The 20,556-nt window shown below is 64.5% G+C and overlaps 1 protein-coding gene across 3 annotated transcripts; it reads left to right on the forward strand.

Annotated features, from left to right (window-relative positions):
* Nucleotides 1-2,812: 2,812 nt before the first annotated feature.
* On the forward strand, nucleotides 2,813-20,310 carry GRINA (glutamate ionotropic receptor NMDA type subunit associated protein 1). Of its 3 annotated transcripts, none has more exons than XM_074985542.1 (7): nucleotides 2,813-2,862; nucleotides 15,541-15,891; nucleotides 17,007-17,119; nucleotides 17,246-17,446; nucleotides 18,010-18,138; nucleotides 18,697-18,840; nucleotides 19,393-20,310. In XM_074985542.1, exons 2-7 carry the CDS (start codon nucleotides 15,570-15,572, stop codon nucleotides 19,540-19,542), a joined length of 1,059 nt encoding a protein of 352 aa, XP_074841643.1. In that variant the 5' UTR covers nucleotides 2,813-2,862; nucleotides 15,541-15,569; the 3' UTR covers nucleotides 19,543-20,310. The 3 variants fall into 3 exon arrangements, with proteins under 3 accessions (XP_074841643.1, XP_074841645.1, XP_074841644.1); XM_074985544.1 differs by having other exon boundaries at nucleotides 15,541-15,801; XM_074985543.1 differs by lacking the exon at nucleotides 2,813-2,862 and adding an exon at nucleotides 10,788-11,092.
* The last annotated feature ends 246 nt before the right edge of the window (nucleotides 20,311-20,556 follow it).

A 20,556-nucleotide genomic window follows, 5' to 3' on the forward strand; every position in this document is an offset into this window, starting at 1 on the left:
TGTCCTGCCTGAGGTAATTACGAGCATCAAAGGAACAGAGGCAGTGCAAGGACTGTGGGAGGTAGTTGTTGTCTCTGTTCATAACAGGTGTTAAGGTCAAAACAAACCAGCAGCCCAGTAGCCCTTTAAAGACTAACAAAATAATTTATTAGGTGATGAGCCTCTGTGGGACAGACCCACTTCTTCAGACCAGGCCAGACTCGATATTTAAGGCACAGAGAACCAAAAACCAGTGATCAAGGTTCACAAATCAGAAAAATATGCTCGAGGTGAGCAATGCTAATGTGAGCAGGTGTTAATGTGGCAGATTTGAATATGAACAACTCACAACTTCCTCTGGTATTAAAGGCTTTTGGGTCTAAGACAAATTCTCAGGCCTTTCACACAGTGGCCCACTCCACTGACCTGCTCCCTGACCAGCTTACGTGTGCTGAGATCTCTCATGTGGGCTGAGAATCCCTTCGCTCTCTGGCCAAGAGTTTGCGGCTGTGGCATGTACCTGGGGGCATTGCTGGCACACAGTGACACGTGGAGGGGCTGTGGGCTGTACCGGGGGGGCATTGCTGGCACACAGTGACACGTGGAGGGGCTGTGGGCTGTACCCGGGGGGCATTGCTGGCACACAGTGACACGTGGAGGGGCTGTGGGCTGTACCCGGGGGGGCATTGCTGGCACACAGTGACACGTGGAGGGGCTGTGGGCTGTACCCGGGGGGGCATTGCTGGCACACAGTGACACGTGGAGGGGCTGTGGGCTGTACGCGGGGGGCATTGCTGGCACACAGTGACACGTGGAGGGGCTGTGGGCTGTACCCGGGGGGGCATTGCTGGCACACAGTGACACGTGGAGGGGCTGTGGGCTGTACGCGGGGGGGCATTGCTGGCACACAGTGACACGTGGAGGGGCTGTGGGCTGTACGCGGGGGGCATTGCTGGCACACAGTGACACGTGGAGGGGCTGTGGGCTGTACCCGGGGGGGCATTGCTGGCACACAGTGACACGTGGAGGGGCTGTGGGCTGTACGCGGGGGGGCATTGCTGGCACACAGTGACACGTGGAGGGGCTGTGGGCTGTACGCGGGGGGCATTGCTGGCACACAGTGACACGTGGAGGGGCTGTGGGCTGTACCCGGGGGGGCATTGCTGGCACACAGTGACACGTGGAGGGGCTGTGGGCTGTACCCGGGGGGGCATTGCTGGCACACAGTGACACGTGGAGGGGCTGTGGGCTGTACCCGGGGGGGCATTGCTGGCACACAGTGACACGTGGAGGGGCTGTGGGCTGTACGCGGGGGGGCATTGCTGGCACACAGTGACACGTGGAGGGGCTGTGGGCTGTACCCGGGGGGGCATTGCTGGCACACAGTGACACGTGGAGGGGCTGTGGGCTGTACCCGGGGGGGCATTGCTGGCACACAGTGACACGTGGAGGGGCTGTGGGCTGTACGCGGGGGGCATTGCTGGCACACAGTGACACGTGGAGGGGCTGTGGGCTGTACGCGGGGGGCATTGCTGGCACACAGTGACACGTGGAGGGGCTGTGGGCTGTACCCGGGGGGGCATTGCTGGCACACAGTGACACGTGGAGGGGCTGTGGGCTGTACGCGGGGGGGCATTGCTGGCACACAGTGACACGTGGAGGGGCTGTGGGCTGTACGCGGGGGGCATTGCTGGCACACAGTGACACGTGGAGGGGCTGTGGGCTGTACCCGGGGGGGCATTGCTGGCACACAGTGACACGTGGAGGGGCTGTGGGCTGTACGCGGGGGGGCATTGCTGGCACACAGTGACACGTGGAGGGGCTGTGGGCTGTACGCGGGGGGCATTGCTGGCACACAGTGACACGTGGAGGGGCTGTGGGCTGTACCCGGGGGGGCATTGCTGGCACACAGTGACACGTGGAGGGGCTGTGGGCTGTACCCGGGGGGGCATTGCTGGCACACAGTGACACGTGGAGGGGCTGTGGGCTGTACCCGGGGGGGCATTGCTGGCACACAGTGACACGTGGAGGGGCTGTGGGCTGTACGCGGGGGGCATTGCTGGCACACAGTGACACGTGGAGGGGCTGTGGGATGTACGCGGGGGGCATTGCTGGCACACAGTGACACGTGGAGGGGCTGTGGGCTGTACCCGGGGGGGCATTGCTGGCACACAGTGACACGTGGAGGGGCTGTGGGATGTACGCGGGGGGCATTGCTGGCACACAGTGACACGTGGAGGGGCTGTGGGCTGTACCCGGGGGGGCATTGCTGGCACACAGTGACACGTGGAGGGGCTGTGGGATATACCTGGGGGCATTGCTGGCACACAGTGACACGTGGAGGGGCTGTGGGCTGTACCCGGGGGGGCATTGCTGGCACACAGTGACACGTGGAGGGGCTGTGGGATGTAGCCCGTGGTGCTGAGGTCCGTGCAGGGGATGTACCTTACGCCTCACCCAGCTGGTCTCTCTCACCCTGTTCCGTGTGTCTCGGTTCGAGCCCTTCGCATGTTACACGTGGAGGACTCGCAGCGCTGGGTCAGTGCAGCACCTGGGGCCCGTCGAGCGATCCCCAGCGCCCCCCCCAACATCTTCCCAGTGAGGGGTCCCAGCCCCCCCCAGCGTCTCCCCAGGGAGCAGCTCCCAACCACCCCCCAGCATCTCCCCACGGAGCGGCCCCAACCCCCCCGAAGGAGCCCCGAGCCGCCCCCGCTTTTCAACAGCCGCCCCGGTTCTGGTGGGCGGGGCCTTCCGGGCCCTTCCGAGGGGCCGAAGGGGGCGTGTCGAGGGCGTGGCCAGCGTGTCAGCCCCGCCCCCTCGCCGTTATCCCCGCCCCGCCCGACGCAACGGCAGCTGCATCTGGGGTCACCGCGGGCGTGTGCGGTGAGTGCGGGAGCGGTGGGAGGGGGCTCAGGGGCCCGGGCCGTGGTGCGTGCGGGAGGCTGGGTGGGAGCTCGGGGGGGGGGGCGCGGTGCGTGGGGGGGAGCTCGGGGGGGGGGCGGTGCGTGCGGGAGGCTGGGGGGGAGCTCGGGGGAGCGCGGTGCGTGCGGGAGGCTGGGGGGGGCTCGGGGCGCGGGCGGCGCGGGGAGCCCGGCCTGGAGTTGCCTCTCCCGGGGCCCAGAGCCTGTCGGGTGCAGCCGGTGCGGGCCCGGGCTGCCGGCAGGAGCATCGCAGCCTCCCGGTCTCGCTGGCGGTGCGGGGGCAGCCGCGGGGGCCTGGGCTGCGTGCCGGGCCCTGCAGTGCAGGGTGGGTCCTTTCGCCAGCGCCGCAGGCCGAGCGGGCAGCAGCTGGGCTTGCCCCTGCGGGTGTGCCTGGGGCGGCCGGCGCTAGGGCCAGCCTGCAGCCGGGCCGTTGCTCCTGGGCCGGGGAGCTGCCGGGACGGCTGTCTGGGGCCATGGCGCCGCAAGGGGAGCGGCACTGCGGAGCTGGGCCCAGCGCACAAGTGCCGAGAGGCCAGACCAGGGTGTCTGGTGCACCGCCCTAGGCGTGAGCACTAGGCTCCTTCCCGCTGCTCCTTTCGAGCATGGCCCTAGAGCCTGTGGTTTGAGCCTGGGCACCTGCCAGCTGCTGGGGTGGAGTGGGGTGAGAATGGGCAGGGTAAGGGCCCCCAAAACCAGACAGCTCGTTCCCTAGCATTGGTGGGGGGTGGGCGGCATTGGGGTGCATGCTGTGCCTGCCTGACCCTGGGGTCTGGGCCTGGCCTTGCTGTGGACCACTCCGCGCAGAACGGCCAGGCATGGCCAGGACTGCAGCTTGTGTCTCTGCTGCAGCAGTGTTCCTGGCAGCAGGCAGAGGGAGAGCAAATGCTGGGCCCAGGCAGCTCTGCAGTCCTGTCTGGTGCGGGGGCTGGGGGCCCCAGAGTAGCAGGCTGCTCCAGAAGCAGCCCACTGGGCGTTTCTCTGGGTGCAGGGACACTGCAGCTCTGAGCTGTGTGTGCTGTGCTGACACAGGCACAGAATGCAACATGTCAGCAGAGCACCTGCTGCTGGCTTGGGGGAAGCTGCATGTGGTCCTGTGGCTGCCACTTGCCCTCCTCCTTTAGCAGCTCCAGCCCTGCACAGGCTGCAGTGCCAGGTGGCTAATCACAGACTCCCCTTGGGTGCTGCACTGCCTGCCCCAGGACGGGAAGGGTGTGATGGGGTTCGGGGTCCCCCAAGCTCTGCACCCCATCTGCAGGCAGGAGTGACTCTCACCCAGCAGGAGAACAGCGGGTTTATTAGCCGACAGGACACAGCGTCGTACAGAGGAGTCAGTGCAGCCGGCAGAGACAGCCAGTCCCATCCATGCTGGGGAAAGGAGGCCCCGAGGGGCCCCCAGAGCCGGGGCCTGGCCCCCTCCTTGGTCTCTCTCTCCCAGCCCAGACTAACTGCTTCCAACTCCCAGTTCCAATTCAAACCCCTCAGGCTCCACCTCCTCCTTTGTCTGCAGTACAAAGGTGTTACCTGGTGGTCAAGGTTACCCTCAGCAGGAGCCCCACACCCTCTGTGAGCCACACACACACACAGGTATCCCCCACTCCATCACATCTCTCCCCACTTCCAGACTGAACTGAGTGGGGTCACTCAGCCAGTGACCTGGGGAAGTTTGGGGTCTTCCCCTTGTGACAGGGCATCGCCTGCACCCTCAGTGCTCCCCTTGATGTGCACCACCTCCATGTCATAATCGTGCTGGGGGAGGCTCCAGGTCAGGAGCTTGGTCTTGGCCCTTTTCATGTGATGCAGCCGGGCAAGTCCCTTTAGTTCCCTCGGGCTGGTTGGTCTCGGGTCCATCAGCCACGTTCTCAAGTCAGGTAGGCAGAGCCCATACAGCTGCTGCAGCACCAGCAGGTCAAACAGTTCTCCTCTGGTCTGGGCCCTGCCCCATCTGCCCACCAGTCCATACAGCTGCTCCAGCCAATGTCTGGAATTTAGTTACAGTCCAGTAAAAGAAGGTACAAATGCTTTCTGCCCTTGGCATTTAGCCAGACCACCACAATGGTGGTGTGCCTCAGTTTCCCCTTCCATGCCACCCAAGAGGTTTGGAATGTTCCTCCTCATGTGAGAGGTTGCAAGACTAGTTACAGGGAACAATGGTGACATTTCAATCAGAATTACAAACTCCTTCAACATACAACTCGTTCTTATTCATCAATGTCACCATGTTACATGGCTCTTTCCAAACATTCAGTACATGGTACAATTCTACAGCTTTGGGTAGCAGCACCCATTGGTTGCAGCCGTCAGCATGAGTAACAGAACAAACCCATTGCAACTGTATGTTTGTTTGCTCTTTGGTAGACCACAACCTTTGTGTAACCTCCTTGAGAATCTGGCATTTTGGGGCTAAATGGCTGAGGCCTTTCTTTGCACCATCAAGGAAGTGAGTCTGTGCTCATGAAAGCTCATGCGCAAAACTTTTCTGTTAGTCTGTAAGGTGCCACAGGACCCTTTGTTGCTGTTACAGATCTAGACTAACACGGCTACCCCTCCGATACAAGTTCTAATCTTCCCCTTGCCCCCTGGGGTGGAAATCTGATCTCTCTGGCTGTGCCTTCCCTTCTAACAAGAGCTGGGCCATTGATGATCTCGGGGAGACGGCCCCCTCCCAGCCAGTCTGGAAATTTGCAAACCAAACTGCTTTCTGAGAGTTGTTTTGTGAGTCCCAGAGTCAGAATCCACATGAAGGAATCCCTGTTTATCCCTTACTGGCCCACCAGGCCCAAAGCTCCTTTGTCCTTCCACCTCCAACTTCTGCCTCCCCCATGGAATCAGAAGTGGAGTCCAGTATGAGAGTATAAGTGTTTCCACCATCTGGAGACAGGGAGTTGCTGGCCCTCTCCTGCATCCTACAGAGATTGACTGTGCAGCTGTTTCACTTGGTTATCACAGGGCTGCTCACACTCCCTGAGAGTTTTCACTGGGACCAGCTTCCAGTTCCTGAGAAACCTTTACCCTGCCTGCTTTGGACCCTTGCAGAGCACAGCCAGTGTTTCACACTCAGGCAGGTCCTGGCCATCAGGAACTGAAACAGACTTCTCCCCAGGTAAAGGGCTGCTCTGGCTCTTGCAGACAAGCACCTTTCCTGTTCACTCTCCTTCACCTCACTCCCATTTTCTGCAGTCCCCACAGACGGGTCAGGAAAAGTTTCAGGGAAATTCTCTTCCTCAAGAGCTCCCTCAAACAACAACTCACCCGTCTGCCTCCACAGGGGCACTGCTCTCTTGAGCCACAACCAGCTCCTGGGGTTCACCTACAGCCAGGATCACTTCTGGCTGTTGAGGCAGATTCCCACATAATCCTCCTCCAGGCAGACAGCCAGTACCACCAGACAGAAGGTCAGGATCCCTTTCCTCCCCTCTGCTACCAGCTTCTTTCTCTACATCAGGCAGCAGAACTCCATTGCCAGTCTGCTCTTCCTGTGTCCTGGCTGGAGGATGACTCTGGTCAGACAGACTCTTCTCACCCACTCCTCCTAACACCTCAGCCTCAGGCAAAGAACAAGTACCAGAATCATCTGGTCTCTGGGATTCCCTGATGATACTAACTGGATTAGACCCCGTTAAAGCATCATCCTCCCTGAGAGACACAGAGGTAGACCCACTTCCCATCTGGGCTTCAGCTGCACCCAGATCCAGCTCTGGGATCTTGGCCCCATCTTGACCCCCCCAGGCTCAGACAAAGGATTCACTTCCCTGGAAGCAGAAGCACCTTTCTTGCACCAAGGACCAGCGTCCTTATCAGGGATACCACTGCCCATCCCAGAGCCATTCCCTCTGCTCCAGCCCCCATGGCTGGATTCAGAGTCACACCTGGAATGCTCTTTTCTGGTGCTTCCCTCTCCAGCCACCCCAGGCTGGGGAATCCTCCTCAGACAATGGACTAGTTTCCTCATTGGCACCTTTTCCAAACGCAGGCTCTGCTCTCTCCCCAGGCTGCTGCTGCTGTTCAGCACAGACAGACAATGGGAGACACTCTCTCCTTTGTCCCAGCCCCCCCCCGGCTGGTCTCAGACACATGCCCAGAAGGTGAAGCAGCTTCTCTCACTGACAACTTGCCATTCGCAGTGGACAAGCTGCTTTCCTGCACAGACACACAGGCACCTTCCTCGGCCCAGGCCTGGAAAACTCTTCGCAGGTCTGTCTTGGCCACTAGTAGATGATGGGTTGGAATCTCTTCTTCCCTCCTTGAGCTGTGGAAGGCTGCTCGGTTCAGAGCTCCAGGCAGTCCAGGGTTCCCTGCCCTGATCTGGGCCCACCCCTGCAGGAGTTTCCTTAACCCTCAGCTCTGCCACTGCACATCCACGCTGCCTTGTCCAGCTCCTTTAATCTCGATTCAGCTTCCAGATGCTGCCACTTCACAGCGGAGTTGCTGAGCATGGTTGCAGGCTCTCAGGCTGATGCCCTCTGCACCCCACGATCCCTGGATGAATCCCTTCAGTGTGCCAGGCTTCTTGCGGGTCACAAGCTCCCTGGGGTTAGGCCGTAAGCCCTTCCACCATCTGGGGCCGACTCCAACAGACTCCCAGCGGAACCCCTTCTTCCCTGTGATACCTGCTGTCAAGGACCATGACCACAGTCTTGGGAAGAACTTATTCAGCCTGTTAGCCTCCTCATGGGTTGCCTGTTCCTGGGGGTTGGGCCCTTGGCCCCTCCACCTTCTGGGACCCACTTCAGTGGTCTCCCAGGAGTAACCTCTCATTGGGCATGACACCCCCTCTCAAGGACCACAACCGCAGTTGCTCGGGTTCGGCCGCAGGCCTCTCCGCCTTTGGGGAACTGCACCTCACTGCCCATTAGCACACCTGGGTCTCGCAGGCCCCCCTTCTTCCTCCTGCACCCCAGTCTCTTACTGCTGGATGCTCCATCCTCGGGGTGCTGTACATCCCACTCCTGACCCCACTGTGGTAGGGTTTGGGGTCCCCCAAGCTCTGCACCCTGTCTGCAGGCAGGAGTGACTCACTCCGCAGGAGAACAGCGGGTTTATTAGCAGACAGGACACAGCATCGTACAGCGGAGTCAGTGCAGCCAGCGGAGACAGCCAGCCCAATCCATGCTGGGGAGAGGAGGCCCCGAGGGGGCCCCCAGAGCTGGGGCCTGGCCCCCTCCTTGGTCTCGCGCTCTCAGCCCAGACCCACTGCTTCCAACTCCCAGTTCCAATTCAAACCCCTCAGGCTCCACCTCCTCCTTTGTCTGCAGTACAAAGGTGTTACCTGGTCGTCAAGGTTACCCTCAGCAGGAGCCCCACACCCTCTGTGAGCCCCCCCCCCCCCCCCCCAGCTATCCCCCACGCCATCACAAAGGGTCTGACCTGTTGGGGTCAGGGTGGCGTGTGAAGTGTCTGGCCAGCACTACTTTGAGAGCTCAGGGCAGGCAGAGCCAGGCAAGCGGCAGAGCAGCTTCTCTGCTGAAGTCCCTTGACTCTGACCTGCAGCCCCCCCACCCCTCCCCGCTGTGCTGATGGTCTCAAGCCATCTTGGTGATCCTCTTGTCAAAAGCCGTGAAGCTGCTGGGCTGCTGCCACCAAGCCAGGCAGGAGATGGATGGCAGGAGATAAATCACTTGTCTTCTGTTCTCCTTCTCTGGGGCACCTGGCATTGGCCACCGTCGGCAGATGGGATGCTGGGCTTGATGGACCTTTGGTCTGACCCAGTATGGCCGTTCTTATGTTCTTATCATTCTTGTGGGACAGGCTCTGGCTCCTGCTTCCACCACAGGGTGGCCTTGCTAGGCATGTCTGGCAGCTGTGCTGTCACCAGGCCCTGCCGTGTGCCAGCTGCTCCCAGACTGAAGGGGTCACAGGCTGGTGAAAATAGCTGTGAGGGAGCCCCTCACCTGTGGGCAGGTAATGCCTGTAGCCTGCAAAGGCAGCCTGGCATGGTGGAGCTGAGCTGCACTGCATCCAAGTAGCCTGGGCTTTCTTGTGCAGCTGGTGCTGGTGCAGACAGCCCTGGTGTGCCATTAGCTAGGCCTGTGTCAGGGATCCCTTGGGAAGGACTAGAGGCAAAAAGCTGTTTTCTGTCTCGTCCGTGTAAACTTGCAGGGAACCAGCATCTTCAGCAGGGCCTGTAGGACTGGGTGCTCTGTTCCAAGAGGGGGGGACCCTTCAGAGCCTCTGCCAGTCCAGTGCTGGGGGCTCTGGAAGGCGGCCGTGTGGCGGGAGAGGAATGGAATAACACGGGGGCTGGCAGCGTGGGAGAGGGAGGACTGAGGGGAACCTGACAGTACTGTACAATGGCACCTGGTGTGGAGACAGTACAAAGTGATGGGGTGGGGTTACAAGAACTCGGTGTCGCAGGTTTAAGAGGGCCAGACAGAAGGACGTCTCTCTGCACCCAGCATGGGGCTGGCCCCTGGGACCCCTCACCAGGGTGGAGGGCAACAGGGTTCCAAAAAGGAGGTGAAGCCTGGAGGCCCGGTCTGTCGGTGGCTGTTGGCCAGGCTGGTTCATGGCCTCTGCTTGCCAGAGGCTGGCAGTGGGTGACGGGGAGGGGCCGCTCCCTCTGTGGCCCTTGGCCCAGGTGGCTGTGGGGAGAGAGGGCACCAGGCTGGCTGTTCTGGGCTCTGCCTCCATCCGGCTGCTAGTCCCCTTGGCTGGGTGCTAATCTGCTCCGAGCTGGGCTGCAGGCTGGGCCTCGTTGCCGTGGGCCCTGAAGGAGAACTGCGCCAAGAGGAAGCTGCTCTGCGTGCAGACCCTTGCCCCGGGTGGCTGCAGGGTGTCCGTCTGCCTGTAGCTTGCCAGCACCGTGTGAGGGCCTGGTGTCTTGGTTCCTGCTCGGTGCTGCGTTTCCTGGGCTCTGACACGCTGCTTCTGTCACTGCAGCAATGAGGCACCCAACTGCATGGGGCAGCAGCATTGCTTACTTTGCCACAGCGCCGTGCAGGGATTTCGGAGGCTCTGTTGGCACCGAGCGCCTGCTGCGTGGGTCCAAGGGGGGTTGTGTGGTGCAGGCAGCCCTGAGTGGTGGAGCCCAGAGCTGAGCCGCAGAGGCCCAGGGGCTGCATGCAGTGAAAGGCTGTGCTGACCTGGGGATGGGGCGCAGCGCCCCCAGCATGTGCAGCGCCTCACCGAGGCTGCGGGATTAGGGTTTTGGATGCCATAAATAGGCCGCGTGGTGGAATTAGAGCGAGTTAGAGCAAAGCTGCTTATTGGCACGTCCCATAAAGCCTGGCTGGGCAACGTCCCTGGCCCGGGGGGGCAGAGTGCCCCCATGGCAGTGCCAACCCTGCCTGTGATGGATGAAACCACCTCTGGCTAACTGCCCCCCCTGGTTCCCTGGCACTGGTACCCCTTTTCCTTCCAGCTGGGCTGCCAGCCCAGGCCGGCACCTTCGGGCTGCAAATGGAGCCAGTGGGGCCAGGCGCTGGCCTTGGAGCTGAGCTGTGAAGGTGAAGTCCCTCGCCTGTTGGCTTGGGTGCCAGGGCTGCGCCCCTGCTGCCGGTCACCGACTGTTCAGCCTGGCCGTTGGGTTTCCATGGGGGTTTGTTTTTGCAGGAAGGGGACATGCCGCCCTGCTCTGCTGTGGGGCTGGCACACGCTGTAGAAGCCAGTCTCTGCAGGTGCCCTGACCGTGACATGGCTGCGGCTGCGATTGGCTTCCAGCCTTGCTGGTCTGTAGCGCCGCAGGCTTCCCAGGCTTGTGCCGCATCCCTCCGCTGCCTGTTCCAGAGCCGCGGCGGTGCAGCTCGCAGGGCCCAGGCTGGAGCTGGGGGGCGGCTGCGGTGTCTGTTGCTGGCTGAGTGCAGATGGCTGGGGCTTTGTCTGGCTGCCCCTCCCGGCGTGCGGCTGATGTCACCGGCGTGGGATTAGGCTGGCGGAGGAGCGGACCCGCAGGGCTCCAGCAGGAGGCTGGGAGCAGGCGCCTGGGACCCACTGCCGCTGGGCTGACGGCCGAAGCTGGCCCCTCCGTGGAGCGGGCTGACTTACTGCAGCTGGGAGAAGGGTGTTTTCCCGGCAGGGCTGGCGGGTGCTGAGAGGGAAGCTGCTGCTCTCTGGACTTGCTGGGCTGGTGACTCAGCAGGCTGAGCCGCTCTGGGGAGGTGGCGTTTGTTTTGCTCTGCGGCCGCCAGGCCTGTGCGCAGTGGGACAGGGGCGGGCACTGACCTCTGAACCCGGGGCCTGTCGGACGCCACTCGGACGTATGTATCTGAGACCCCACTCTGTGGGGTGGGCAAGGGAGCTTGATTCTGCCCTGGGGGGTTTCTCTGCAGGGTGTGGAAACCCAACCCCCCCCAGCCGGCAGAGGGGGAGGTGAAGGAGAGGGATAGGCGGAGTCCCACCCCCCACCCCAACCCCCCGGCCAGGCCAGGCCCCATCCTTGCAGGCTGAGTTATGCTTTGGTCCCCAGCACCAGGGCACGTGTAACTGGGGCAGCAGGAGGCGATAGCCAGCCAGGCTGGGGGCCCCTAGTGCTGGGAACTGCCTGCCCCCTAGCTGGGGTCCCAGGTCTGGCATGTGGCTTGGGGGCTGGGTGGGCTGCCCATCTCTAGCCAGGGCGGGGAGCAGCTCGTGCCTGAAGCACGAGGGCCAAGCGCCCCTTCCGTGTCACCAGCTCCAGCTGGAGCTGATTCATGCTGTGGAGGGTCCCTGGCTGCCCATCGAGTTGCGTGGTGGTGGAGTGCCCAGTGTGTGCCGTGCAGGTCTCTGGTCAGCTGCACAATGCAAGCCGGCCTCGCCAGTGTCCCAGAGCAGGGCTCCCGGACCTGCCAGTGGGCCCTGTCGCCCGTCTGCCCCCAGCAGGCAGTGCCAGGCAGAAGGGGGCCAGCCTCCACCGATTCCCCAGCTCGGCCGGGGGGGGGTGTGTGTGTGTGTGTGTGTGTGTGTGTGTGTGTGTGTGTGTTGCTGACCACTGAGCTGGAGATTGGGTGCCTGTCTATGGCCACATGCGGCTCTCTGAACCCACTGGGTGCTGTCGCCTACGTGGGGGGCGGGGGGAGCCTGCAGGGCCGTTTCCCCGCCCCTCCACATTGTAATAGTGTTTGGGAACAAGGCAGACCCTGCCCGCTGTCCTCCTCCGGACCCTTGTGACTTGCTCGGAGTCCTGTGACCAGCAGGGCTCAAGGCTGGGGAAGCTCCTGCCGTTTATGTAAAGAGCATTAGGCTTGATCGGGGCCTCTGCCCTTGTCATCTGACTCCTGCTGCACGTTGATCTGGGCTCTGCCTGGAGGGGGCAGCTTGGCCCAGGGCCTGCCTGGGGTTGGAGCGCAGGTTATGTTGCCCCCCACGTGGGCATGGCCTGGTACTTCCGTAGCCTGTGCCTGGGCGAGGAGGAGCCCTCCTCCCAGGGGCGTCCTAGGCTGCAATGCCAAAGCTCCCTGCCGGGGGCTCAGCCCTGCCCTCAGGGGAGCGGCACCAGCCGGCCCTCGGGCGCTCTGTGCTGTGCCTTGTTGCTGAGACGGGGGCGAGGTGTGTGTGGCGGTACCGGGGCACTTCTGGGGCAGGAGAGGGAAGCTTGGGGGCGCCGTGCAGTTGGCTTTGCAGGTGGGACTGGTGCACACCCCACACGTGCTGCTGGCCTGCTCCGCACTGGGACAGGACGGGTCTTGGCTGGCTCTGGTCCTGGAGTCGGGTGCCAGTTTCTGCCCCGGCTGGCAGGCAGGTTTTCTGCCTGTCCCCCAAGCCTGGGAAGAGGCAGGTGGGGAGACGAGGACTCCAGGTGCCCAGAGACTTTCTCAGCTGCGGGGCTGCTCTGGGTCTGTCTGAGATCAGACAGAGGAGCAATAGGCTCTGGAGGTGGCAGTGCTGTGGCCTGGCTCTGGGGAGCCCTTCAGTGGGCCTGACCCATAAGGGGTCTGGCCCTTCCTTGGGGTAGTTCCACAGCCTTCCCACTCCCTTAGCCTGGGCCTCTGATCTGCAGCCCCTGGCTTCACCCGGGAGCTCTAGCGAGTCCTGCTGAGCCAGGCCTCCAGGGAGATGAGCCCCCTCCACAGAGAGCGATGCACCAGGGCCATGGCGCTCACTGACTTCTCACAGGGCACGCACCAGTGGCCGGCCTGACGGGGGCCTCAACCATCTGCCAGAGCCCAGCCCCGCTGTTGGGACCCCTGGCATGGGGCTGGCTAGGGGCCCCTCTGACCTCCAATCGGATGCCAGGTGAGAGCCCTGGCTCCTTCCAGCAGCCAGTCTTGCCCATGGATCATCAGCTGGGCAAGGGCTGCTCGGCTTCCCCGAGGAGAGGCCAGGACGTCCACCTCCCCTGGGTGCCAGGTGCCGGGGTCCAGGCTTGCCAGTGTCTTCTCCCGTGCCCCATTGATATGGGGCCTGTGGGTCTCTTCCTGCTGCCCTGGGTGTGCCTCAGCCTGCCTGGGGAGCAGAGCACGCAGCCAGGCAGCGTGTAAGTGTGGGGGGCCAGGGCACAAGTCTGGCAGCATTTTCGTGAGGCCACATCCCCCTCCATCACTGCCCTTCCCAGCCCAGGGAGGCCGTGCTGTTGGCTGGGAAGTGGGTGCTGCGCTTGGCCAGGCCGCGCCTCTCCCGGGCGCGCAGGGCTTGGGGCTCTGATCTGGCTTCTCCTGGGCTGGGGGGGGTCCCGGGGAGGGCTCTGGACACCCAGGCCGGGTGGCTGATGCTGGCTGAGTGCTGCTGCTGGTGTTGAGACGCGTGGGGGGTCCGGGCAGCTGGCCCGGTGCTGTGCCCGGGTGGCTGCTGTGCCCACATGCATGTGAAAGTGGGCCTGACAGCAGGGTGGGGAAGGGCCGGCCCAGCACTGTCATGTGAGTGGGGCAGCTGATGCTGGGAATGGGAAGGGATTTCCCAGAATCTGTGTGGCAGCAGGCCCTGCTCCTGCTGAGCCCTGGGCTTTACAAGGAGGGGTGTGGCCCTGACAGGGCTGGGCAGCGCCAGGTCCCTCCTGCTCTGGCACAGCAGCTCGCCCCGAGAGCTCTGCCTGCCAACCCCTCTGGGCACGGCCAGCCCCCTGCAGCTCGGGCCGGTTCAGTGCTCTAGGTGGGCTCTTGCTCCCTCCTGCCCCCCCTGAGCTGCGGGTTTGGGACCCTGGCATAGCCCGAGGAAGCTGCCCATGGCCTTGGACGGGGTGTGTAGGGAGCTGCAGGCTGGAGACCCCTGTGTGACTGGGGCCGCTGGCTGGAATCGCCAGTACCGGACCCAATCAATGGGTTTGTGCCCTTTGGCTCTGGGGGGAGGGCAGAGGGGCTGGGGGAGCCCCGCAGAGGATGGTGGCAGCAGGGCACTGTGGGGTGCATGTCGCTAGGAGGCCCCAGGGCAGGTTTGCGAGGTGGCTGGAGGAGGACAGGGTTGTGCCGCTGTTAGTAGGACTGCGGGGATGCAGCCGGTTCCCTTGTGCCGGGGTGTGGGGAGGGGCCCCCTCCCTGGGGCTGGGAGCTCTGGGGCTCGAATTGGGATGCGACGCAGGCCCAGCTGGGGGAGGCCAGCAGAAGCGCAGGTCTCTGCTGCTCTGGCACTGGCACCGGCAGGGCCCCTGCGCCAGGCCCTTCCTGCGGAGAGTCGCCAGTGCGTGCCGGGGGCTTCCTCCTGGGCTGTGGCTGCAAAGCCAGCGCACCTGGGTGCCGGGCTGGGGCTTGGCAGGCCGCTGCGTGGAGGAGTGCCGAGCTGGCCGGGGAACCCCCAGGCTTGTGGGCAGGGGCCAGGCAGCCCCCAGCAGTGGCATCTGGCCCAGCGGGGCCTTCAGGGCCTGCCAGCTGGCAGCAGCTCCCGCTCTGCCCCCAGCCGCTGCGGCGATGGGGCTGGGCCCTGTGGGGAGCAGAGAAGCCCCCGCCCCAGGAGCCCTCCTGGGTGCCTCCAGCCCTGGGCCCTGCCAGCTGCCCCGCTGCACCCATGAGCATGTGCCAGGCCCGGGTGTGGGGAGGCTGCCCTGGGGGGGCCCCAGGGCACAGCCCCCTGCAGCCTGCGCCCAGGGTTACTGTGGCAATGGAGCTGCAGGAGCTGGGTCAGCAGAGGAGTCTGGGGAAGGTTGGGGAGCGGGGAAGGGGCTGAGATGAGGGGGCATGGGGGGGGGGGGTTATGCCAGGCAGCGTGAGCTGCAGGGGCTGAGGTGGGGGGCGTGGTGGGGCAGGCCTGGCCAGGACAAGTTGTGGGGGCTGCAGTGGGGAGGGGGCTGCAGGGGCAGGCAGTGTGGGGTGCGGGGTGCCGGCGGCGTGGGCTGGGGGAGGAGTGGAAGCGGGCTGCTGAAATGAGTCCCCCCACCCCCGGCTGGTCCTGGCCTTCGCTGCCCGCAGGATCCCGAGGGGCCTGGCAGAGGCACATGCGCCGTGGGGCGCTGGCTGGCTGGCTGAGGGGCAGGCCTGTGGGCTGCCCCCACTGCTGGGCGTGTCTGAGCAGGAGGAGCCGGCTGCGGCGGGGACAGGCACTGCCATGTCCCACCCATCCACCCGCACGCCTGGGCGGCTCCTCCCAGCCCTGTGGGCGCAGGGCACAGCGGGGCAGACCTGGGACCTGGCGCACGGGGGAGGTTCCTGCTCAGGGCCACGGGCAGGGCAGAGCCGAGGCGGCCCTCAGCACGGTGCCTCCGCCTGGCTCGGCTCGTGCACGGCTGGGGCCGGGGAGGCCCGGGGCGGCTGGGCAGGACCTAGAGGCCTTGCTCCTGACACCGCCTCTGTTTTCTCCTCAGCGCTGCAGTGGCAGCCAGTGCCTGGGAACATGTCCCACGAGAAGAGCTTCCTGGTGTCGGGCGATGGCGTCCCCCCTCAGACCCCTGCGTTTCCGGGGCAGCAGCCCCCCGCCCCGCCGGCCTACACGCAGCCCCCCTACCCGGCAATGCCCTATGCACAGCCCCAGTTCCAGCCTGGACCCTACAACCAGCCGGCCTTTTCCCAGGGCCCATACCCTCCAGCGCCTGGGCCGTACGCTCAAGGGCCCTATCCAGCAGGAGGCATGTATCCAGCGGGGCCGTATGGACCAGGGCCGTATGCGCAGCCTCCCTATGCCCAGCCACAGCCCGTAGTTTCGGAGGGCCAAGGCTGTAAGTGATGCTGCTGCTCGGAGCGGGGGCAGGGTGGAGGGGTGTGCTGGGGGGCTGCCCCATCCCCCTGCAGGCTGGGTGAGACCCGGTGCTCCCAGCAGCCTAGGTACACAGCTGGTGGTGTCATCGCTCCAGCCCCGGGCCTCTCCTGACAGCCGGCTGCAGAGCTGCCAGCCCAGCCCCCCTCCCCTGCCCCCCGCTGCAGGGTGGCGAGCGGGCTTATGCCTGCCTCACAGCTGGGAAATGGGCGCTCGCGCCACAGCCCCGTCCCTGGGACTGAGCAGAGGACGTGGTGGGGCGCAAGCTGCTGCGGCTGTGAGCCAGGCCCGGGCTCGGGCTCGGGCTCGGGCTCAGCCCTTGGGTTCACCTGGCACCGCGTGCCTGTAACCAGGTCTCGGGACACCACTTTGCTCAGCGTTACCTGGGCCTGGGTAACGCGCCCAGCAGGGGAGCTCTCAGCCCCTTGCATCCTGCACAGGACCCGGGGCTGGCAGCGGGGGCGGCTGAGATGACTGGAGTCACCGGGCACAGTGCACTGGGAGGGCTGCTCTGCTCTGGGGATAACAGTGCTCCCCCCGCCCCGTCTGCTGCCCTCTTGCACCCCAGGGAGGGAAAGGGAGACTCTGCAACCTCCCCTCCCTGGGCAGGAGAAGCCTGGCACATGCTGGGGCCGTGGTCCCTTCTGGCATCCTCTTGCCTTCGCACTCTCCTCCCCCAGCTCCTAGGAGCTCTGCACTCTTGGCCCGGAGGCCTCCTGCCTGTCTGCAGGGCACGGGCACTGCCTCACCCCAGGGGTGCCCTTGCGTGGGCTTGGGCAGAGTGGTGGCTCGGCTCTGCTCCTCCGCTCCGGCCTGACCCCTCTCACCTGCCTCTCTTCTCTCAATGCGGCCCTGTCCGCGTGCTCTGGAGACCCAGCACAGTGGCCACCAGAGTTGGTGAGCTGCTACTCCTGTGGTGTCCCAGGGGCTGGGCCCCCATGCTGGGGCGGCAGTGCAGGCAGTAGGGCCTGGGGCTTGCTCCCCGGCGCTGAGCTGGTCCGGGGTGCTGGGCTGCTCCTGGGCAGGGCAGGGGCTGAAGGGCTGTGTGAGAGCCTCTCTCGGTCTCCCTTTCTCCAGCCCCGCTGCACAGCAACTACCACGAGGAGGGGCCGCCCTCGTACTACGACAACCAGGACTTCCCCACCACCAACTGGGATGACAAGAGCATCCGCCAGGCCTTCATCCGCAAGGTGAGGGGCTCTGCTGCCCGGTGGGGCTGGCCCTGTGCCGCTCTCCCCTGGCTTGCGTGGGGGCATCCCGCAGTGGGCCCGGCCCTGCCCTGCCCTGACCCGACCCGACCCACACTGTGCCCCCAGGTGTTCCTGGTGCTGACCCTCCAGCTGAGCGTGACCTTTGCCTTCGTGGCCATCTTCACCTTCGTGAAGGGTGTGCGTGGCTTTGTGAGGCGCAACGTGTGGACGTACTACATCTCTTATGCCGTGTTCTTCATCTCCCTCATCGTGCTGAGCTGCTGCGGGGACTTCCGCCGCAAGCACCCCTGGAACCTGGTCGCTCTGGTGAGCGCAGCCTGCAGCCCCCTTGCTTGGGGCATCGTCTGGGCCCTACGCTGCCCCCGCCTCTCTCCGAGTGCTGGGAGAACTGCCCAGGCAGGGTGTGGCCAGGCTGAGTGCTCCGGGCTCTTCTCCCTGCCCAGCCCCTTGGGGGCTGCTCGTACCCTCACCCTGGGGTCTTGCACCTGCTCGTGGGAGTGCTGAGCCAGCCCCTGCACTGCTGGGCGATCTCCCCTCAAAGTGAGCCCCGGGGCGCTGTGCCGCTGGCTCCAGGGGAGGCCGCCGGGACACACTCCTGAGTCGGCGCTGCCCCCTAGGTCCTGAGCACGCGGCCTGGTGGGGCTGGGGCAGCAGCTGCCCTTTGCCTGGGGAGAGCTGGCTGCGTTGCAGCAGGGTGGGGCCTCCTCGCTACCCAGCCTGTGAGGCTGATGCTGACGATCTCGCTGGGGGCCTTAACTGGTGTCCTCCCTGGCGGAGGCTGTCGACTGTTCCCTGCCTGCGCTCGAGTGATGCCGGTCGAGCTGGGGCCCCCTCTGGCTGGCCTCCCTGACTCGCATCCCTCTCTCCAGTCCATCCTGACCGTCAGCCTCTCCTACATGGTGGGGATGATTGCCAGCTTCTACGAAACGGAAGCCGTCATCATGGCCGTGGGCATCACAGCCGCTGTCTGCTTCACTGTTGTTCTCTTTTCCTTGCAGGTGAGAGGGGTGGGGCTCCTCCTGCCGTGCTCACTCCCCATGCTGGCCTGGGTGCGGGCAGGGCGGGAGCTGGATGCTGGGGCACCCCGCCTGTCCAATCCCCTGGCACACCTTCTCCACCAGTGAATCTGGGGCGCTAGCCCTCTGCCTGGGACCTGGCACCTGAGTGCCCGGGGGTGCCCTATGGTCCAAACCTTAGCCACCCCACGTGGGGAGCTGGGACAGCTGTGCCTTCCTGCTGTGGAGGGCTTTGGAGCAACAACCCATGTGGCGGGGGTGCCATGCCCTCAGGCTGCTTTGGGTGGGGATGGCAATGTCCCTGGGGGCTGGGTGTGGGGTTGGCAGGACCTGGGACAGCCTGCCAGCTGTCTGTGCTGAACCCTGGGGGATTTGCCCTCGGAGCCTGTCGTGCCAGAACCTTGCTCGGGCCTGGGCAGCTGGCACAGTGATAGCCCAGAGGCAGGGCAGCTACCTGCCGAGTCCTGGGCCACAGCCAGGTCCTGGCCCCTCTTCTGGGGCTGACACCCGTGTGCCACACCCCCGTGTCCTTTCCTGCAGACCAAGTACGACTTCACCTCCTGCCGGGGTGTGCTGGTTGTGTGCCTGGTGGTGCTGCTCATCTTCTCCATCCTGTGCATCTTCATCCGGAACCGCATCATGGACATCGTCTACGCCTCGCTGGGCGCCCTGCTCTTCACCTGCGTGAGTGGGGGCAGCCGGCCGGCACGCGCCTCTCTGCTGGCCCCGTGGAAGGCGTGGGCTGCACCTGCAGCCGGCTAGTGGGCAGAAGGCCCAGGTTTCAAATGGGCCTGTGGCCTGGCGCACCCCTATGGGGGTGTGCGGCTCCACCGTAGCTGGGAAGCCACACCCACGTGGCCATGGGGCTGCACCCTGGGCCCTCAAATCTACCTGCTCCCACTGCTGTCCTGCAGGGGCCCCTAGTGGCAATGCTGCCAGGCACAGGCCTGGATCAACGTGTGTTGGGGACAGCTCCAGACCCAGCAGAAGCTTGTTCTTGCTCCTGCTGTAGTGCCAGGCTGGCAGGATGTCTCTCCTGGTAGCTGTTCACAGGACCCCGGGGAAGAGATGCCACCTGGCACGGAGCATGGCTCTCGCTTGGCCTTCCACAGTGCTGGGCAAGGCTGCATGTCCCCCTGGGCTCCGGGGCAGCAGAGTGGCTGGGTACCAGGGCATGGCCTCGGCCCCCTGCCTGGTGAGGCCTGTTCCAGGTGACCTCTGGTTCCTCTCCTGCAGTTCCTGGCAGTGGACACTCAGATGATCCTGGGGAACAAGCAGCTGGCGCTGAGCCCTGAGGAGTACATCTTTGCTGCCCTCAGCCTCTACACGGATATCATCAACATCTTCCTCTACATCCTGGCCATCATCGGCCGGGCCAAGGAGTAGCGCCCTCCCACCGCACTGCGTGGCCCGGCCCAGCCCTGCTCCTCCACTGCCCTTCAGTTCGTGTGCTCACGTGTCTCGGCATTCGGTTCTCGTGCTCCCTTCCTCTGCGCCAGTCACATCGCCAGCTCCCCCGGAAGGACGGGGCTGGGTGCACCTGGGCTGCAGAGGACCCGCCCTTGGCCGCGGGCTGAGGGACGTGCGGGGGCAGAGCGGGGAGGAAGCATGCAGCCTTCTTGACGCTGCGCCAGGATCTGCTGCCTTGCTTTGGGAATGCTGCTGACCCAAGCATGCTGCTCCTACCGTCCAGCCTCTGTCCTCTGCCTGCCAGGGCTGGAGGCAGCTCCCTGGCCTGCTACTCCCCTTGGCTGGCAGCAGCCAGCTGCATCCCCAGCCCCAGCGGCAAATGGATCAAAGCCCCCACCCTGGAGCTCAGCCCCGGGCGCTGCCGGCAAGGGGTGAGCTGGCCTCACGCAGGCAGCTCCAGCCTGCGCGGCAGCAGCCAGAGATGAGCACAGCCTGCGTCCGTGTCTGCCTGCCTGCACTCCGTCGAGATGGGCAGGGAGTAGTGGGAAGCCCCGGAGCTGTTGGTGGTGGGAGAGGCAGCTGTGGTGTGCGGCCTGTGGCATGGCTGTGCCGGGGGTGCAGGGCTGTGCCCACCTCCCCTCCCCTAAGCTAGGGTGTGGGCTGCACCCCAGCCCTGCCTTCCCTGCCCACGCCCTCCTGTCCTGTGACTGGCTGCTGCTGTTAATAAAGCTCTCCTAGATGTGAGACCTGCATGTGTCTGGCCTCTCCTTTCCCACCCCCCCCGCCTGCAGGCATGGCTGAGTGAGAGGCACCCCCCTCCCCCTGCCTGCCAGAGCCTGGGGGCTAAGGTCCTGTGCCAGCCCTTGGCAGCTTGCTGCTGTGGGGTGAAGCGCTGGCCCTGGAGTCCTGGCTCGCCTGGGCTGGGTCCCTAGGGGCTGCTGGAGAGCATTGCAGCAGAGGGTGTGGGTGTGGGTGGGTGTTTGGGGGAAG

This window comes from Carettochelys insculpta, chromosome 2 (assembly GCF_033958435.1).
Source record: "Carettochelys insculpta isolate YL-2023 chromosome 2, ASM3395843v1, whole genome shotgun sequence".
NCBI lineage: Eukaryota > Metazoa > Chordata > Testudines > Carettochelyidae > Carettochelys > Carettochelys insculpta.